This window comes from Oryx dammah, unplaced genomic scaffold (assembly GCF_014754425.2).
Source record: "Oryx dammah isolate SB20612 unplaced genomic scaffold, SCBI_Odam_1.1 HiC_scaffold_26, whole genome shotgun sequence".
NCBI lineage: Eukaryota > Metazoa > Chordata > Mammalia > Artiodactyla > Bovidae > Oryx > Oryx dammah.
This window is the reverse complement of record NW_024070210.1, coordinates 20,326,154-20,346,245: the sequence shown is the minus strand read 5'-3', so window position 1 is coordinate 20,346,245 and position 20,092 is coordinate 20,326,154. Positions and strand designations below refer to the sequence as shown.

The following is a 20,092-nucleotide window of genomic DNA, read 5'->3' as shown; positions in this document are numbered from 1 at the left end:
CCTGTGGTCATATATGGATGTGAGAGTTGGACTGTGAAGAAAGTTGAGCGCCGAAGAATTGATGCTTTTGAACTGTGGTGTTGAACAGAAGACTCTTGAGAGTCCCTTGGACTGCAAGGAAATCCAACCAGTCCATTCTGAAGGAGATCAGCCCTGGGATTTCTTTGGAAGGAATGATGCTAAAGCTGAAGCTCCAGTACTTTGGCCACCTCATGTGAAGAGTTGACTCATTGGAAAAGACTCTGATGCTGGGAGGGGATTGGGGGCAGGAGGAGAAGGGGACGACAGAGGATGAGATGGCTGGATGGCATCACTGACTCGATGGACACGAGTCTGAGTGAACTCTGGAGTTGGTGATGGACAGGGAGGCCTAGCATGCTGCGATTCATGGGCTCGCAAAGAGTCAGACATGACTGAGCGACTGAACTGAAACATTTATTAATGTTATTGTTTTTTAACCTAGTGATACCTAATATTTTATCACTGGAAACTACATGAAAGGTAGTATAGAATAGTGGACTGTAGAATCAAACTTCTTGGCTTCAAATTCAAGCTCTGTTACTTTTAGCTGTAGCTATGTGATCTTGGGCTATTTTCTCTCCCCGTGCCTCAGTTTCCTCATGTATCAAAAGGGGGTAGTAATATACTTCATAGGTTTTTGGTGAGGATTATATCTATTAAAATATGCAAAGCCATTAGAACAGTACCTACTAGTAAGTTAATTATGTAAATAATGATTGCTATTAACATTATTTATTAAAATAGTTGACTGACCCCACTGTTAGTCTTCAGGGTGATTCCTGATATTTTTCTATTGTAATAAGCCCTCTGGAGAATATCCTTCACACAGACTTTTCTGTGCAGCTGTGAATATTTCCTTAAGATAAATACAGTGAAATGGAATCATCTATCAAGGGGAAAAAACATCATTGAGACCTTGATGTATACTCTTAATTGCTTTATGGAAAGCCTGTACTAGTTTGCTGTTTATCTGGCCGAGTTTGAAAGTGTCATTTTTTTATCCCAAGTATTAAAATTAAAAATAAACCTAGATAAATTTTATTTCATCCACTCTAAGCTTTATTTCCTGGAAATGCTCAGAAGTTTACTGTTGTTACTGTGAAAAGACTGGCGTATTATTTTTAGAAGTTTCAGATGCATGAACTACTCTAGAAACTGGTTGAGATAGCTGATTTGTCTCCTGCCAGTCTGTGTTGTAAAGAATTCACTGAAACACTAGATTAACTGCTTTCTAACATTAAGATTCTATATTAAAGTTGATTAGTATGTGTTACATCAGTTAGAATGTATGTAGAGTCTTTCATTGAGAGACCTGTTCTCCCCTATCAAGTGACTGAAATTAGAGAGAAGTTTACATTTCTCTCAGTAGTCTGTTGAGAGCTGTCCTTAGAGGTGGGTTGGTTCTTTTTGTCTTCCACATACAGCTTCCCTGCCTGGTCCATAGTGACTGCTCCAGTTGTTGACATTTCCCCCCAAACAGGAGGGTGGTGAGGAGGGTTGCTAAAATGAAAAGTCAAGGAGAGCTAGACTTTATCTTTGAGTTTGTGACCTGGGAAATCTGTCACTGTCTTCTAGCTGCAAGAGAGGCCGGGAGAGGCCTCCAAGCACATAGGCATAGTGGTGGTAGTGCTCAGTTGCCCAGTCGTGTCCGACTCTTGCAGTCCCATAGACTGTAGCCCGCCAGGCCCTTCTGTCCATGGGGTCCAGGCAAGAATACCGGAGCAGGTTGCTATGCCCTCCACCAGACACTCTTTTCGACCCAGGGATCGAACCCGTGTCTCCTGCATTGGCAGGTGGAATCTTTGCCACCGTGCCCCCTGAGAAGCCCACATAGGCATAGATTCAGCTGAAATTCAGTGAGGGGAAAGTCCTGTTTCTAAAAGGGGTGAGGACAAGATGAATACTGGGGGTCAACATTCATCTTTGCCACGAGACGAAAGAAAGCGCTAAGTTGAGTCTGACTCTTGAGATCTCATGAATTGTAGCTTGCCAGGCTTCACAATAAAACAAAAAGCACTTCAAATCAATAAGATAAAGATCCATGACCTTTTAGAAAAGTTGAACGTTACAAGTGGCTTGCAATTATTGGCAAACAGTTCAACTTTGCTCATAATTTTTTAAATTGCATATTAAAAATAGGATTAAGATATTTTTCATCTACTGAATGTATAGTGATATCCTTTGTTGGAAAGGTCTGGAGATGTAGACAACTAAAAGATTCAATATTTTTGGAGGACAGTTTAGAACAATAGACCAAAAATGCCTATATATTTTAATCTACAGGTTTTGGAAACATACAGATGTATATGTACATGGATATTCATCATACCATTGCTTGTATGTTTGAAAAACTTGAAACAGACTAAATGTTACTAGAGAACCCCTCCTGTGTTATGCTATTCATGTACATAGCTATAATATTCAGAACTTGATGTGTATATGTTATCGACATGAAAACTTAAGCTATTTAGTAAGCAAATGGAGATAAAAATTGCTCAGAAGAACAGTCTGCTCTGGCTTTTTCTGGTGGGTGAGAACTTTCTTCATTTTATATACTGCTTTCAATCTTTCAATGTGTCATATTTTTTAAATGAAACAGCAAAACAAAGCAACAGATGTCACTCACTGTCCAAAACCTTGATTCGTTACTTGTGGGAATTTCACTGACTACATGCTGTCTCATGCTTATCTGTCCACTTTGTCTTTTACTCAGGCCATCTTTTTTTTCTTCTTTGTTTTTGTATCAACTTTATTGACATAAAATTCAGGCATGATAAACTGTATCCCTTCAACATGTATGGTTTGTGAGCTTTAACAGATGTGCACCCCTGTGAAATCAAGATACAGACGTTTTCACCATCTTCAAGCGATTGTGCCCCTGTTGCTGTCCATGCCTCCTTGGCTCCTGGCCACAGGCATCCACTCCGTGCTTTGTATCATTGTTTTCCCCTCTCCTAGAAGTTCATATAAATGCACTCACATTTTATGTGGCCTTTTGTGTTTGGTTTTGCACTTAGCATGATGCTTCAGAGATTCATCATGTTGTTGCATGTCTTAGCAGTTTGTTGCTTGTTGATGGATATCCCTGCTGTGAGCTTCCTCTATGTTGTGTATTCATTCATCTGTCAATGGACAAGTTTATGTTGTATCCAGGTATTGGCTGTTGTGGATAAACTGTCTAAAATGTTTTCAAAAGTAGTTGTATGTTCCCACCGGCATGTATGAGAGTTCCAGTTGCTCCCATTCTTGCTGACATTTGTTACTGTTGGCTTTTTAAGTGTCAGACCTAGTGGGTGTGTGATGGTATCTTACTGTGGTTTAAACCTACATGTCTCTTATGACTAAGGGTGATGAGGATCCTTTGATGGGTTTATTCGTTATGCATATATCTTCTTCTGTGAAGTGTGTCCAAATCTTTTCCTCACTTTCAAAATTGAGCTGTTTGTCTTTATTATTGACGTGTAACAGTTCTTCTGATATTTTAGATACCACTAAGTCATCAGATGCAAGTTACAAACATCTTCTCCCCAGTCTGTGATTTTTTTGTTTGTTTGTTTATCTGAATCACTTGTAATGTCATCAGTGTCATTGTTATAGATTATTTTATCAAACTAAGGAGGACTTGTCCTTTCGAAGGAAATGTGAGATGATGAAATTATATCAGAATCTGAACTTGTATATTCACTTCCGGACAGTTCACCTGATCTCGGGATTCCACTTAATGAATCACAACACTACTTAACACAGTGTTTTGTTAAAGGAGAGCTAGAGAACAGTGAGCATGGTAAAATATACCAGTATATAAATCTCTTTCTCTGTTACCAGGCAATAGTTATCTGTCTTTCCTTTGTGTGTGTGTGTGTGTGTGTGCGTGCACGCGTGTGTTCAGTCGCTCAAAAGCTGTCTTCTAAACTAGCTTCATTTTCCTCTAAAATAACTTCTTTTTCCTTCTCTTTTTCTTATTCTCCTGCTTTAAAAACCTAGCACAGTGTTGTACTTTCTACGAAGAAGGACTGGTTCTCAGTATTGAAACTTTAAATTATGAGCAGCATAGTGACTTGATTTCCATTTAGAACAAGAGTTAAAGAGGTTTTTATAAGACTAAGGCTTTTGGTCTAGGACAGAGATTAGCAAACTATGGCCTAGAGGCTAAAATCCAGCTCGATGCTTGTTTCTGTAAATAAAGTAAATGAATATGTTGCATGCTTCCTGTGGCTGCTTTCACACTGCAGTGGCAGACTGGAACTGCTACACCAGTGACCGTCTGGCCCACAGAGCCTAAAATATTTACCATGTGGCCCCTTACAGAAAAACTTCACTGACCTCTTGTCTAGGGAGAAATAGGTCCATGAACTTGTAGGCAGCAGTAAAGTGAGTCATTTCTGTCTGAGACTGCACTGAGGCACCACTCATGGTGATAAGGGAGGATGCTATCCAAGAAATTGGAACTTGTCAAGACCTTCTCTCTTAAAAAGTGCAATCTATTTATTAAAGTCGCATTGTGAGCACATCACCGTCAGAAAAAGGCACTTTTTATGGGGTACTCAAGTGAGTTGTATAGATTGATGTATTCCCCCCACTGCCTTTTTTTTTTCCCTTGTGAGGGTACTATTTTACTATATTTAGGTACAGAAATTCGGAAACAGATCTCTAGTTTTCTTGCCATATCTTTTTTTTTTTAATTGCAAGATATTTGCTTTACAACATTGTGCAGGTTTCTGCCATACATCAGCATGAATCAGCCAGAGAGATACATATTCCTCTCCCTCTTGAACCTCCCATCTCCCACCCCATCCCACGCCTCTGTGTCCCCCATTGCCTTCTAAAGACACTTTATAAAGCCCTCTCCTTTCTATCTATCTCTGTTCGTTCTTGTAGCCAGCCCCTCCATGCCCTGAGAGTGATGCTAGAGAAGTGAGACGTCAAGCAGTGTATCAGGGTTAGGCTTGGAGAACCCAGGATGAGTGGGAATGGGGAGGTGATCTGCAGAGGGAAATTATCCAAGAAATATAAGAGGCCTTCTTTGTTGTTGGTACTGGGAGGATTTGAAAAACCCTATGGATGATTTGTCCTTCTGGTAGCCACCTCTTTCTAAGATAAATGAGAGTGATGTTAAGAAAGCAATAAGGATTTCTCATGATCTTATTCACTGAACTTTGTATTATGTGGTGAGTATTTTTATTGATAGGACTAATTAGAGAATCTCATTAATTTCTGTGTCTTTTATCTGTGTTTTTTCCAGTGTTTATTTTAAATCTGTCTGCTGTGTCATTTGTGTCTTCAGTAAAATGCTTCAAGGGTCCTTGTTCTTTAAATCAGTATTAAGTTTTACTTACCTTCTTGTTCGTCAATTATTTATTGACCTGTGGTTACTTGAAATTCTCCTACCTCAAAAACAGAGTTTTGTGTAATTAAATGGAATTTTTGTAGATAATTGCAGTCATTATTGAATAATATTTGAGACATAAATACCAGGTACCTTAATGTGTCTTTATCTTAGAAACACTGTATCATGACCAATCTCATTATTAAGTCTGAAATTTCAGACTCCTGTGAGAAATTGCTTTTCTTTTAATGTCATCAGATAGCCAAACTATTAGATATAATTAATTATGACCTAGGAGTTGAATTAGGATGAAATAACTTAGTGTATATTCATGTGTGAAGAGGACTTATTTCATTAATATTCTACTTTCTTCCCAATTTATGTTCATTAGAAATAATATTTAAATAGAAATATTTTTCTTAATACACAAATTTATTAAAATAGGATTATTAATAGGGGCACATTTACTTACTTAAGAACGGTTAACTGTGATTATAATCTTAATCTCAAATGAGATATATATGAAATTGTTATGTTTGCTAAGAAGATTTGTGCAAATTTAAGAGATTCTTAATTTTTATAAACCAGTAGAAAAATGTACTTATTTCTATTTTGGTTGTTTTCAAAGATGTTTTTCGTAAATTATTAATATATTAAAATGTTACAAGTTTTTCACAGAAACCCTAAGCTAAACATTTTTTAATGTAATATTTTTTTTCTGAGTTATCTTATGAATAACATTTGTTACTTCCGAAGTGCTATCAGTTGCCAGGCCCAGAGATATAAGAGGGACATAGAATCTGTTCTTTTGGTGGCATTAAGTTGGAACTACACCAGGAAGCCGTAATACAAGTTAAGTTAGTTCTGACATATACCATGTATTTTTTATGAACCTAAACATGTTTATAGTTAGTAGGTAGACAGAAGTGTCTTAAAAAAAAACAAAACTGTTGAAGTCATGCGTGTTTGTTGAAATGATAGCTGCCCTTTTCTTAGATGTGTTTTATGCCTTGTTGAAATTTTTAAATTTTATTACTTGTTAGTCACTAGTTTGTATGTATTCAGAGTTGTAGATTTATATAGCAATAAAATGACAACATTTTTTCCAGCTTTCTATCTAAAATACTTTTAAGGAGGAATCTTTTATTTTTATTTCTATATGTTTCATACTAGACATTTATAAATAAAGGACAACATAGTTGTGTTAATGACTTAATCATCATTTACTATTTCACTTGAAAATTACAAAGAATAATAACTTCAGGTGCATACAAATATTATTTTTAATAGCCCAAGAATAGGACTTATATTACTAAATGCTTAAATGCTCAGAATATATTCCAATAATTTAAATTTTTTTGAATATAGAACAACTTGGAAAATATACACGAATTATGTGATATAAACACAAATATTTATACATTCCTTTCTTACTGGATTTCACCCTCCCAGCTCTGTTAATGTGTGAATCATTCATTTAATATGATTTTATATTTCTTCTATACTTACATGCAATCTGTGGTTTTGATCAGGTGTTTCTTTTTTTCTGCTAATGTGAGTTAATTTTTGTAGCACAGCTAGTCTCTGATTATCCATGCTAAGTGAGAAAAGAGTACAGAATAAACAATTACAATTTGAAAATTAAAAAATCTCAGTCAAGGCAGTTTTTAACTTTTTTTTTTACTAGCAATTTCTGCAAACACCCCTCCCCCCATCACTTCAAAAAAATGATATCCTTTCAATTTAATTTCTTATTCTGGTTTCTGTTAGAATTGCTAAGAATGAATAACTCTTTCTGAAAGACAGAGGGGTAGAAAGTGAAGTTTTGGATAACCTACATGCTGAGTAATCCTCCTTTGAAATACAGCAAATGAGTTAAGGATTTCATAAAATTTTTTTCCTAATTTATCTCAGGAATAGTCTGACCCCTCCCCCCCCAAAAAAAAAGCTACTATAGAAAAGCCCATATTATAAATATTTTCATATTCTGTCTATGACCCATAAGTACTCAAATAATCCTATTTAATTAAGCAGTTTTTCTGATTCTACTCATTTTGAATCAAGTAATTGTTGAAATGTTCTGCAAACCCTTGGTTATATTATTAGTATATTAGAGGGAATTTTATTGTCATTTTTCAAGGAGTTCACTTAAATAAAAATTCTTATTATGTTCTGTTCTTATTGTAGTCATGGAAGAGAAATCTTTTAGCCTTGCCATCAAGTTGAAATTGCCCCTTAGATTTCTCATGTTTATAACCTCAGTAATTCTAGCTAATAAAACAAAAACTGCATAAATATTCAAAAGGCAGCCTGGACCAGATCCAAACAGTTTCAGTTATATACTGCATTGTCCTACTAGAAATCTGTATTTTTTATTTATGTTCCCTACCCACCATTTGATATGGCTGTCATAGATCTTTAAAGTTTAGAATGAATTTTAGTATTTAGATTTCTAAAATTCCATTATTAGAAGTCATTTTATCTTATATAGTTCATCTGTGTAAGAGTTTTTTTTTTTTTTTTTTAACCTATATTCCTCTGCAGTCAATGAAGTTTCTAAACCTTTTAGAGTTTTGTAGATAGCTGGCCACAGCAAATTGTGCTCCTAAATTTCTCCATAGAGCTCTTGTAGAACCATACAACTAGTAATGTTCATTGGATATTATAGTTTAATTATCACCAACATTATTATACATCATTCATTGAACTTCCTTAGATCCATTTTGACACCATTTCTTCTTAAAAGTAACATAAAACCAAGAAACTCTGAAGGTAATCACACAAATTTTTTGTCTTGCAGTTTGAGCTGTATTAAAACTTACAGCAGCACTTCCAAATGGCCACTTACCACTATAACTAGTGGTCAGATGACCTTAAAACAACATTAAATTTGTATATATTGTAACTTGAATTGAAAATCTTCTGGGAGGAGAAAAGAGAAGACTGCTCTTGTAAAGCTGACTTAAATCACTTTTAATACCTGATTATGTATGTTGACATTTTGTCCACTGTTTAGCATTCCCTTTTGATTTATGCCATGCTGAATTACATGTAGATCATTGTTTTTTAAATATTTTGAAAAAAAGAAGTTACAGTTCATTTTCTTAAACTCTTAACAAGTTTAAAATTAGTGTTTCATGAAGGAAAATTTCTGAGTATTCTAATGGCTTTTTTAAACAAATGATTTATTTGCTAGGTAAGTTCTCTTCTACGCTTTATGAGACTGGTGGCTGTGATATGTCACTTGTGAATTTTGAACCAGCAGCAAGAAGAGCGTCCAATATCTGGTATGTGTGAAGTCGTGTTAGGGGAGTTTATGTACTTGCATAATAAGTTTGCCATTTTTATTTTTATTTTTTTTTAATTAATTAATTTATTTATTTATTTTAATTTTTACTTTACAATTCTGTATTGGTTTTGGCATAGATTGACATGAATCCACCACAGGTGTACATGCGTTCCCAAACATGAACCCCCCTCCCACCCCTCTCCCCACAACATCTCTCTGGGTCATCCCTGCATATCAGCCCCAAGCGTGCCATATCCTGCATAAGTTTGCCATTTTTAAAGTTTGTAAACCTTGAGATAGAAGCATTATTTGTTTATATTGGCTTAAATAAATTCATATTATGCATTGGTTGCCAAACAGTAGAACTTTTTACTTTGGAAAAAAAGAAAGCCATTATTAAAAGCTATTACGTGTTTTTGTTTTTTGTTTGCTATTATATGTTTTTGAAAATTAAGTAAAAATTTCCTATAGATGTTACTGTGGGATAGTGGTTTCCCACAATTTCAAATTTAACTCTCTATATATTGCATGATGGAAAAAACTTACTAGAAAAACATTTACACAACTATGTTCAAATCCATCAATTCTCTTTTTTGGTGTAATTTCAAATTTTTATTTCTGTGAGGATTTCAGCCAAGTGTCTTTTTAAATGATCATCTTTCATTTTGTTTTAAAATGTGTTTAACAACTATAAGGAGGAGGAATTTCTTAAAATATGACTCATGTGTTGCATTTAATTTCTTTTCTCTCCTTCCCTCAGGAAGAAATTATGTAAGATAACAGAAGTTTGGAGGAAAGCAAATAAGAAATAGAAACCTTGATCATATAACACAGTTATAATTTAGAATGTGTTAAAATTTTTCTGAAAGTTTTACGAATCTGTTCAAATTGCTGTATTGAAACTCATTGTTGCTTGGTTAGCTCACTTTTTTTTTCCCACAAGGGTCATTTGATTTTTATTTTAGGACTTCTGTTTAATAACAGGACACTTTTTAAATGTTACATATCTATGGGCAGTTCACTTAGTTTTTTCAGTTTTGAGGGGCTATTTAAAACAGTAAGATCTTATGGTCACTTAGCATGAACATTTAAAAAACTGTACTCTTTAAGCTCTTTTAGTACTGTTTCAGAGTTTACCCCCTCAGATTGAATTGGGGTGTTTAGATTATTTTGTGACTGTGGAAGCAACAGGAGGATGGAGCACTGAGAACAATTATGTTTAACATAATTCAAGATAAGAACAATTCCTTACACCATTATGTGTTAAGGTCTCAAGTTTTGAAATCTAAACTTGAGTGAACTGTGGAAACTGAATTGTCATGTTCTAGACTACCATATAGATTAATTTATTGTGGCTCCTGGCAATATGTTAATTGCTTTCTTAAACAATTTTCACAGGAACCTTAAAGTCAGTTCAGTCATGTCCGACTCTGTGACCCCATGGATTTCAGCACACCAGGTTTCCCTGTCCATCACCAACTCCTGGAGTTTACTCAAACTCGTGTTCATTGAGTTGGTGATGCCATCTAACTATCTCATCCTTTGTTGTCCCCTTCTCCTCCCGCCTTCAATCTTTCCCAGCATCAGGGTCTTTTCAAATGAGTCAGTTCTTCACATCAGGTGGCCAAATATTGGAGTTTCAGCTTCAGCATCAGTCCTTCCAATGAATATTCAGGACTGATTTCCTTTAGGATAGACTGGTTGGATCTCCTTGCAGTCCAAGGGACTCTCAAGAGTCTTCAACACCACAGTTCAAAAGCATCAATTCTTCTACGCTCAGCTTTGTTTATAAGTCCAACTCTCACATCCAAACATGACTACTGGAAAAACTATAGTTTTGACTAGATGGACCTTTGTTGGCAAAGAAATATCTCTGCTTTTTAATATGCTGTCTAGGATGGTCATAACTTTCCTTCCAAGGAGTAAGTGTCTTTTAATTTCATGGCTGCAGTCACCATCTGCAGTGATCTTGGAGCCCACCAAAATAAAGTCTGTCACTGTTTCCATTGTTTACCCATCTATTTGCCATGAAGTGATGGGACCAAATGCCATGATCTTCGTTTTCTGAATGTGGAGCTTTAAGCCATTGTTTTCACTCTCCTCTTTCACTTTCATCAAGAGGCTCTTCAGTTCTTCTTCACTTTCTGCCATCAAGGTGGTGTCATCTGCATATCTGAGGTTATTGATATTTCTCCCAGCAATCTTGATTCCAGTCTAGCATTTTTCATGATGTACTTTGCATATAAGTTAAATAAGCAGGGTGACAATGTACAGCCTTGATATACTCCTTTCCCAATTTGGAACTCAGTTCTAACTATTGCTTCTTGATCTGCTTACAGATTTCTCAGGAGGCAGGTCAAATGGTGTGGTATTCCCATCTCTTTAAGAATTTTCCAGAATTTGTTGTGATCCACAGTCAAAGATTTTGGCGTAGTCAATAAAGCAGAAATAGATATTTTTCTGGAACTCTCTTGCTTTTTTGATGATCCAGAGGATGTTGACAATTTGATCTCTGGTTCCTCTGCCTTTTCTAAATCTAGTTTGAACATCTGGGAGTTCATGGTCACATACTGTTGAAGCCTGGCTTGGAGAATTTTGAGCATTACTTTGCTGGCGTGTGAGATGACTGCAATTGTGCGGGAGTTTGAGCATTCTTTGGCATTGCCTTTCTTTGGGATTGGAATGAAAACTGACCTTTTCCAGTCCTGTGGCCACTGCCGAGTTTTCCAAATTTGCTGGCATATTGAGTGCAGCACATTCACAGCATCATTTAGGATTTGAGATAGCTCAACTGGAATTCCATCACCTCCACTAGCTTTGTTCAGTGATGCTTTCTAAGGGCTGCTTGACTTCACATTCCAGGATGTTTGGCTTCAGGTGAGTGATCACCCCTTTGTGATTATCTGGGTCGTGAAGATCTTTTTTGTATAGTTCTTCTGTGTGTTCTTGCCACCTTTTCTTAATATTTTCTGCTTCTGTTAGGTCTATACCATTTCTGTCCTTTATTGTGCCCACCTTTGCATGAAATGTTCCCTTGGTATCTCTAATTTTCTTGACGAAATCTCTAGACTTTCCCATTCTATTGTTTTCCTCTATTTCTTTGCACTGATCACTGAGGAAGGCTTTCTTATCTCTCCTTGCTGTTCTTTGGAATTCTGCATTCAAATGGGTATCTTTCCATTCCTCCTTTGCCTTTTGCTTTTCTTCTATTCACAGCTATTTGTAAGGCCTGCTCAGACAACCATTTTGCCTTTTTGCATTGCTTTTCCTTGGGGATGGTTTTGATCCCTGTCTGCTGTACAATGTCATGATCCTTTGTCCATAGTTCTTCAGGCACTCTGTCTATCAGATCTAATCCCTTGAATCTGTTTCTCACTTCCAGTGTATAATCGTAAGGGATTTGATTTAGGTCATACCTGAATGGTCTAGTGGTTTTCCCTGCTTTCTTTGATTTAAGTCTGAATTTGGCAATAAGGAGTTCATGATCTGAGCCACAGTCAGCTCCTGGTCTTGTTTTTGCTGACTGTATAGAGCTTCTCCATCTTTGGCTGCAAAGAATATAATCAGTCTGATTTTGGTATTGACCATCTGGTGATGTCCATGTGTAGAGTCTTCTCTTGTGTTGTTGGAAGAGGCTGTTTGCTATGACCAGTGCATTCTCTTGGACTCTATTAGCCTTTGCCCTGCTTCATTCTGTACTCCCAAGGCCAAGTTTGCCTGTTACTCCAGGTGTTTCTTGACTTCTGCTTTTGCATTCCAGTCCCCTATGATGAAAAGGACATCATAGGGGTGTTTTTGGGTGTTAGTTCTGGAAGGTCTTCATAGAACTGTTCAACTTCAGCTTCTTCAGCATTATGGGTTGGGGCATAGACTTCGATTACTGTGATTGAATGTTTTGCCTTGGAAATGAACAGAGATCATTCTGTCATTTTTGAGATTGCATTCAAGTACTGCATTTTGGACTCTTTTTTTGACTGTGGTCGCTACTCATTTTCTTCTAAGGGATTTGCCCACAGTAGTACACATAATGGTCATCTAAGTTAAATTCACCCATTCCAGTCCATTTTAGTTCGCTGATTCCTAAAATGTCGATGTTCACTCTTGCCATCTCCTGTTTGACCACTTCCAATTTACCCTGATTCATGGACCTAACATTCCAGGTTCCTAAGCAATATTGCTCTTTATAACATTGAACTTTACTTCCATCACCAGTCACATCCAGAACTGGGTGGTGTTTTGCTTTGGCTCCGTCTCTTCATTCTTTCTGGAGTTATTTCTCCACTGATCTCCAGTAGCATATTGGACACCTACCAACCTGGGGAGTTTATCTTTCAGTGTCCTATCTTTTTGCCTTTTCATGCTGTTCATGGGGTTCTCAAAGCAAGAATACTGAAGTGCTTTGCCATTCCCTTCTCCACTAGGCCACATTTTGTCAGAACTCTCAGAAACATGACCCTTGCCTAACTCAGTGAAACTATGAGCCATGCTGTGTAGGGCCACCCAATCTTGTGCTAGAAGTACTCTTATCCTTTGAGGAAACTGAGGTATTAAAAGAGTAGATAACTGTCCAAGATCTCATTCAGTTGAGGAAGAGGTTTGAATATAAATACTCTGACCCACAGGTTGTGCACCTTATCACAACCCTAGGAAAATTTGACTTTGTATTTTGAAGTTTACATGGAAAAGTAAAGACAGTGTAAATATCATATAATTGTTCATGCATTTATTTTTCTTTCTACTACTTGACAAGCTGTTTATTCCCTAAAGTATTTTTCATTTTATTTTAGTGACACGGATTCTCATGTATCCAGTTCTACCTCAGTTCGATTTTATCCACATGATGTGGTAGGTTTTCCTTTATTTTTATAAAATGATATATTTTTATTAGTTATATAAAGCAGAAAAATGATGAGGTTACATAATATTGATTTTGTTGAAAGCTATGGCAAAATCACCTTTGCTGTTCCATAATGGATCTCTTCTCATAAGTCCTTTGTTAAGAAATAAATATAGAACCCCGTAAAGTTGGATTAGCTATATATGAATGCGTAATTCTACTTCTAAGACCTTTGTAAAGGTCTTATTTACTCACCAATGTCATAATCTAGGTGTGCCATTTTAAAACTTCACTTTGAATATTATGGTTTTGGTACATAGCTAACTGATTTGGTACTTTCAACTGTTGGTTAACTATTAGTTATTTTTATATCAGTGTGTATGTCTTTGTGTGTGTGTTTGAGTGGAGAGCTTAGTGACATTATTGCTGTATTGAAAAAAAACATACAAGATACAGTGGGTATATTTTAAAAGATAACAAAGATTGCACTGCCTTTGTGTGATATATATAAAGATGTATATATTGAGGTTAAAAAAATAAAGTAGATGAAATCCTTATAAGCAATATATAAGAGATATTTAGGTAAATTCAGTGCCAAAGGGATTAATTATAATGTTTGCTCAAGTCCTTTGTGTTAAATGGCATAGTAGTATTTTCCACCATTAAATGGTGTGAGAGCCTTGAGATAGCACAATTCTGGCTAGTGCTATGCTAGATGTAGTCAACTTTTGATTTTTTCAGAGGAAGGAAAAACTGGTGAACAGGTGAATGGATGAGTTGAACCTGAAAGAAACGTAATGTGGTGATATCCTGTATAGCCTCAGCTGAGCAGTCTGCCAAAACAAAAATAAATGCGTATGGGAGGGATTTGAAAACAGCAGTAACAATGTTGAGTAAGTGTAGGAAGAATTGAGTGTTGAAGGCACTGAATCCAGTGCAGAGGAGCTTAGGTTTAACATAGTAGTGAGTTTCACAACTTAATGAGAGAAGAGAAGGGACAGGGAGGGGGACACCACTAATCATTCTCTGTAGGTTGTGGAAAGGATCCACCAGCTATACAGCCATAAAATGCTAAAATTTCAAATACTTCCTAATAAAATCTTTCCAAAAGCACCATCAGTTGATTTGCTTTGTTGTAGTTTTCTTCCTTTGTCACCTTCTGTGGTTTCTAAGGATCATAACGTATCCACAGCAGTGGACTAGTATAGAGAATTAAGGTGGTTTTGATCATCTGCAAGCTGATTGGGTAGCCCTTGAATCATGACTTGATTAAAGGTATTTTAAGCCTTTCAGTGCTGATTTTCTTTTAGCTTTCTCTTCCACAGATCCGACTGAACAGACTATTGACCATCGACACAGATTTATTGGAACAACAAGACATTGACCTAAGCCCTGATTTGGCAGCTACTTACGGTCCAACAGAAGAAGCTGCTCACAAAGTTAAACACTATTATCGCTTTTGGATCTTGCCTCAGCTGTGGATTGGCATTAACTTTGACAGGCTCACACTTTTGGCCCTGTTTGATAGGTGAGAATGTAGATTTTACTTTTAAATTGAAACGTTTCAGATTACCCATTGAGTATTTGACTTGGTTTCCATGTTGGAAAGTGTTTTCTATTTTAGAAATCACTTTTATCATTAAGAATCATGCAGCTTTATTTAAAAGCCAGAGAATATGAGGTGTTAATGGGCATAAGGTTATACATATTACATTGACTCTTATTATAAAAGGTTTAAGAGGAAGTTTCTTTCCCTACTTCTTGTCATTAGTCTTAATAGTAAACAGCAGTAGTTAGTTATGAACTTGGTGGCCAAATGCTGTTTCTAGTTTACTGTAAGGAGTAAAAAAGGCTGGACTTACTCTTCCACCTGAAACAATGAAAAACAGATAAAATGCATGAACCAGTGGTTTTCAAGACACGGGAGACAAGACAGAAAAAGACGGTGACTCCTGAGAGATAGGAAGCAAGTTACGTGAGCCCTGCAGTTGCCCAGCTTACCGCCTAAAGAGACTTCCCAGGTTGTGATCCTGAAGTAGAGTCCAGCAGACTTGCTGAGTTGAGGAGATGGAGCTAAGAGTCCAGGGAGACTAGAGCAGCTTGAGTCTGGTACAGAACATCAGAGAGAGGATCACTGCTCAGAGAGAAGCTCAGAGATGTGTAGTGGATCCCCTCACTATTTAGCAGAGTATTGGTAAGAGAATGTATGAGGAGACTAGACCAGGGGAGAGAATCACGTAAAAGAAATCATATAAATCATGTAAAAGAAATGGAGGCACAGTGCCTGGCACATAGGGCTGGGAATGGTGCCTGTCCTCACCTGCTGGGCTGAGGAAACTCATAATAATTCATATTTTACGGTGCGTTATGTAGAGTACTCAGGAAAGTCCTGCCTTAGAAGTGGGAGTACTTAGCCCTAGTACTTAGCTAGGTGGTCCAGACCCACCCAGCAAGTCGTAAAAGCAAGACTTGAAAGGATCCAACTGTTTCCAAGTAGCATAGCAAAGTTCAAGAAGATTTATAGAAATTCAGAAATTCTCACCACATAAAAAGTTGAGGTTCACAAGGTCTGGCATCCATAGAGTTCAAGCATACAAAGAAATGACAAAACGTGATTTATAATGAGGGAAATAATGAGTCAGTCAAAACCAGCCTTTAGCTGTTGCTAATATTAGAATTAGCAAAGATATTAAAGTTATAACTATACTTTGCATGTTAGTAAAAGTTAAGTAGAGATATGAAAAATGCAAAGAAAAAAAAAACACCCAAATTGAACTTGTAGATGAAAACTAAAATGTCTGAGGTGAAAAATACAGTGGATGAGGTTAATGGTAGATTAGACATTACAGAGGGAGAAAGCAATGGCACCCCACTCCAGTCCTCTTGCCTGGAAAATCCCGCGGACGGGGGAGCCTGGTAGGCTGCAGTCCATGGGGTCGCGAACAGTTGGATACGACTGAGCGACTTCACTTTCAGTTTTCACTTTCATGCATTGGAGAAGGAAATGGCAACCCACTCCAGTGTTCTTGCCTGGAGAATCCCAGGGACGGGGGAGCCTGGTGGGCCGCCGTCGATGGGGTCCCCCAGAGTCGGACACGACTGAAGTGACTTAGCAGCAGACATTACAGAAGAAAATATTAATGAAGTTGAAAGCATGGCAGTAGAAACTATTGGAAGTGAAACAAAAGAAGAATTCTCCTCCCTCCCCTCAACAAAAAGAACATACAGAATGAAAGTATGCTCTGGGAGAGAGGGAGAGAGAAAAAATTTCAAGGGAGTTAATGGTGGAAAACTTTCCAAATTCGATGAAAACTATTGAAGAATCTCCTTGAATCTCAAGTACAAGAAACATGAAAAAAAAAACTACAGCAAGGCACATGGTTGTTCAAACCCAATGATAAAATTTTTAAAACTTCAAGAGGAAAAAGATACAGTTTGTATAGGGGAACAAGGATAAGGAAGACATCAGATTTATTGTTGGACAAAATCCAAATAAGATAATGGAGCAGCCTTTTTAAAGTATTGAAGGGAGAAAAAGCTCAACCTGGAATTCTGTAGCCAGCAAAACTGCAAAAGCCAGGATGAAATAAAGATATTTTCAGACTAGAAAAAACTGGGAAGAATCTTTTTCAGGCAGATCCACAGTACAATATAGTACCAGATTTCTTTCAGGCAGAAGGATAATAATACCAACTGGAAATATGGAGCTACCCAGGGAAACAAAAGATGAATGCAAATGTTAACTACATGAATAAATATATAAGATTTCTTCTTACTAATTAAATCTTTTTGAGACATAATTGGATGTTTAAACAAAAATAATAATGATATATATTGTGTGATTTATAGCATAAGTAAAATTAAATTTCATGATAATAATAGCATAGCTTTTATCAAGATAAACCATATTCTAGGCCATAGTATGTCCTTTACTCCAGGAAAGGACATTTGAAAGTATACTACTGTTAAGTTTCTTACACTATATGTGAATTGATATAAGTTTATTTGAGTTAGACTATCATAAAATGTATACTTTAAACCCTAAAGCAACCAGTAAGATAACAAAAGATTTATAAATGGTAAGTTAAAAAAATAAAGGAGATAAAATAGACTTATAAAAATTATTCTCTTAATCTAATACAAGGCAGAAAGATCAAAAACAGATTGACACAAGATAAATGACAAGGTGATAGTTGGGAAAAGTCATAAATTGTCAACTTGGAGAAAATAGCAAGACTCAACTCTTTGCTGCCTATAAGAAATGCACTTTAAATATAAAAGTAGAAAAGATAGATCATCCTAACACTAATCAAATTAAAGTCTGAATAGCTGAATTAATATCAGACAAAGTAGATTTCAGAGCAAAGAAAATGTTCTTTTTACTCCAAGATAAAAGGAGGTGGTTGTATAATGATAAGGGGTTAGTTAATCCATAGGATTTAACCATTCTAAATGTTTCTACATCTAAACAGTCCTACAAACTAAAAGCTGGTAGAAATAGGAGAAATGGATAAATTCACAATTATAGTTGAATTCAACATGAAAGTGTCATATCTGACATATCAGTCATATCTGACTCTTTGCAATCCCATGAACTGTAGCCTCTGTCCTTGGAATTCTCCAGGCAAGGATATTGGAGTGGGTAACCTTTCCTTTCTCCAGGGGATCTTCCCAACCCAGGAATTGAACCTTGCAGGCAGATTGGCTGCATGTCTCCCACATTGTAGGGAGATTCTTTACCGTCTAAGCCTGTGTACCTCTCTCAGTAATTGATAGAACAAGTGTAGAAAATCAATAACGATATAGTAAATTTGAACAATACTGTCAGCCAACCTCAAATATCAATAACCTCAGATATGCAGATGACACCACCCTTATGGCAGAAAGTGAAGAGGAACTAAAAAGCCTCTTGATAAAAGTGAAAGTGGATAGTGAAAAAGTTGGCTTAAAGCTCAACATTTAGAAAACGAAGATCATGGCATCTGGTCCTATCACTTCATGGGAAATAGATGGGGAAACAGTGGAAACAGTGTCAGACTTTATTTTTTTTGCAGATTTTGCAAAATCACTGCAGATGGTGACTACAGCCATGAAATTAAAAGATGCTTACTCCTTGGAAGGAAAGTTATGACCAACCTAGATAGCATATTCAAAAGCAGAGACATGACTTTGCCAGCAAAGGTCCGTCTAGTCAAGGCTATGGTTTTTCCAGTGGTCATGTATGGATGTGAGAGTTGGACTGTGAAGAAAGCTGAGCACCGAAGAATTGATGCTTTTGAAGTGTGGTGTTGGAGAAGACTCTTGAGAGTCCCTTGGACTGCAAGGAAATCCAACCAGTCCATTCTGAAGGAGATCAGTCCTGGATGTTCTTTGGAAGGAATGATGCTAAAGCTGAAACTCCAGTACTTTGGCCACCTCATGTGAAGAGCTGACTCATTGGAAAAGACTCTGATGCTGGTAGGGAGTGGGGGCAGGAGGAGAAGGGGACGAGAGAGGATGAGATGGCTGGATGGCATCACTGACTCGATGGACGTGAGTCTGAGTGAACTCCGGGAGTTGGTGATGGACAGGGAGGCCTGGCGTGCTGCGATTCATGGGGTCGCAAAGAGTCGGACACAACTGAGCGACTGAACTGAACTGTCAACCAACCTAAGCTGATAGGCATTTAGGAAACACTTCACTCATAACAACAAAATATATGTTCTTTTACGTGCACACTTGAACTTTTATCAAGATAAATCATATTCTAGGCTATAGTATAAGGATCAAATGTAGAAGGGTGCAAGTTCTATGTAGTGTATTCTCTGACCATAGTGGAGTTAATTATAAATCAGTAACGAAAGAATCTTGGAAAGTTCCTAAATACTTGAAAGCTAAATACCTGTGAATAACTCACAAATCAAAGGAGAAATCAAGAGGTAAATTAGAAAATATTTTTAAACTGAATAAAAATTAAACACAGCTTACCAGAATTTTTGTGATGTTGTTAACACATTACTTGGAAGAATTTATAGCACGAATAAGAAGAAAAGTCAATTCAGTGCCTTCACCTTCCCTTTAGGAAACTTTAAAGAAGAAGAACACGTCAAACCTACGTATTCAGAAGATAGAAATTTGTAAAGAACAAAGTGGAAGTCACTGAGGACTCAGAAGACAGAAAAGTCAAGGAAACCAAAACCTCAGTTAAACTAATGCACTCTAGCCAGGATGACCAGGGCCAAAAATGTTACAGATGAGGGTATGTGAGCTAGGATGTCATGATAGGAATGTGAGCTAGGATGTCATGATAGATTCTACAAGTAATAAATGGATAATAAAATATTATGAGCACTTATATGTAAATAAGATAGTAAATTTCTCAAATATTAGAAATTATATATATAATTTCACTCTGAAAGAAATATAATACTTAAGAAATAGAATACTATCAAATAAATGGGCATTATAGTTAAACACCTTCCCATAAAGAAAACTATTCAGGTCTAGAGAGTGTCAAAATAGTATCCCAAGTCAGTAAAGGATAGGCTTGTCAACAAGTAGTGCTGGCCCACTGGACTTCTCTATGCAAAAAAAAAAAAAAAAGGAATAAAGAACTTGTTTCTTTACCTTGCATCGTATT

The 20,092-nt window shown here is 36.6% G+C and overlaps 1 protein-coding gene across 4 annotated transcripts in view; it reads left to right on the top strand.

The window, feature by feature from the left end:
* PCNX1 (pecanex 1) overlaps nucleotides 1-20,092 on the top strand; it is a 186,515-nt gene that overhangs the window by 83,121 nt on the left and 83,302 nt on the right. For 2 of the 4 annotated variants that reach the window (XM_040226167.1, XM_040226165.1), the window contains 3 exons: nucleotides 8,544-8,634; nucleotides 13,424-13,481; nucleotides 14,784-15,001. In XM_040226167.1, coding sequence (XP_040082101.1) covers nucleotides 8,544-8,634; nucleotides 13,424-13,481; nucleotides 14,784-15,001 — 367 coding nt within the window. The remainder of the gene's footprint in view (nucleotides 1-8,543; nucleotides 8,635-13,423; nucleotides 13,482-14,783; nucleotides 15,002-20,092) is intronic. The other 2 variants (XM_040226166.1, XM_040226168.1) reach the window with 1 other exon arrangement.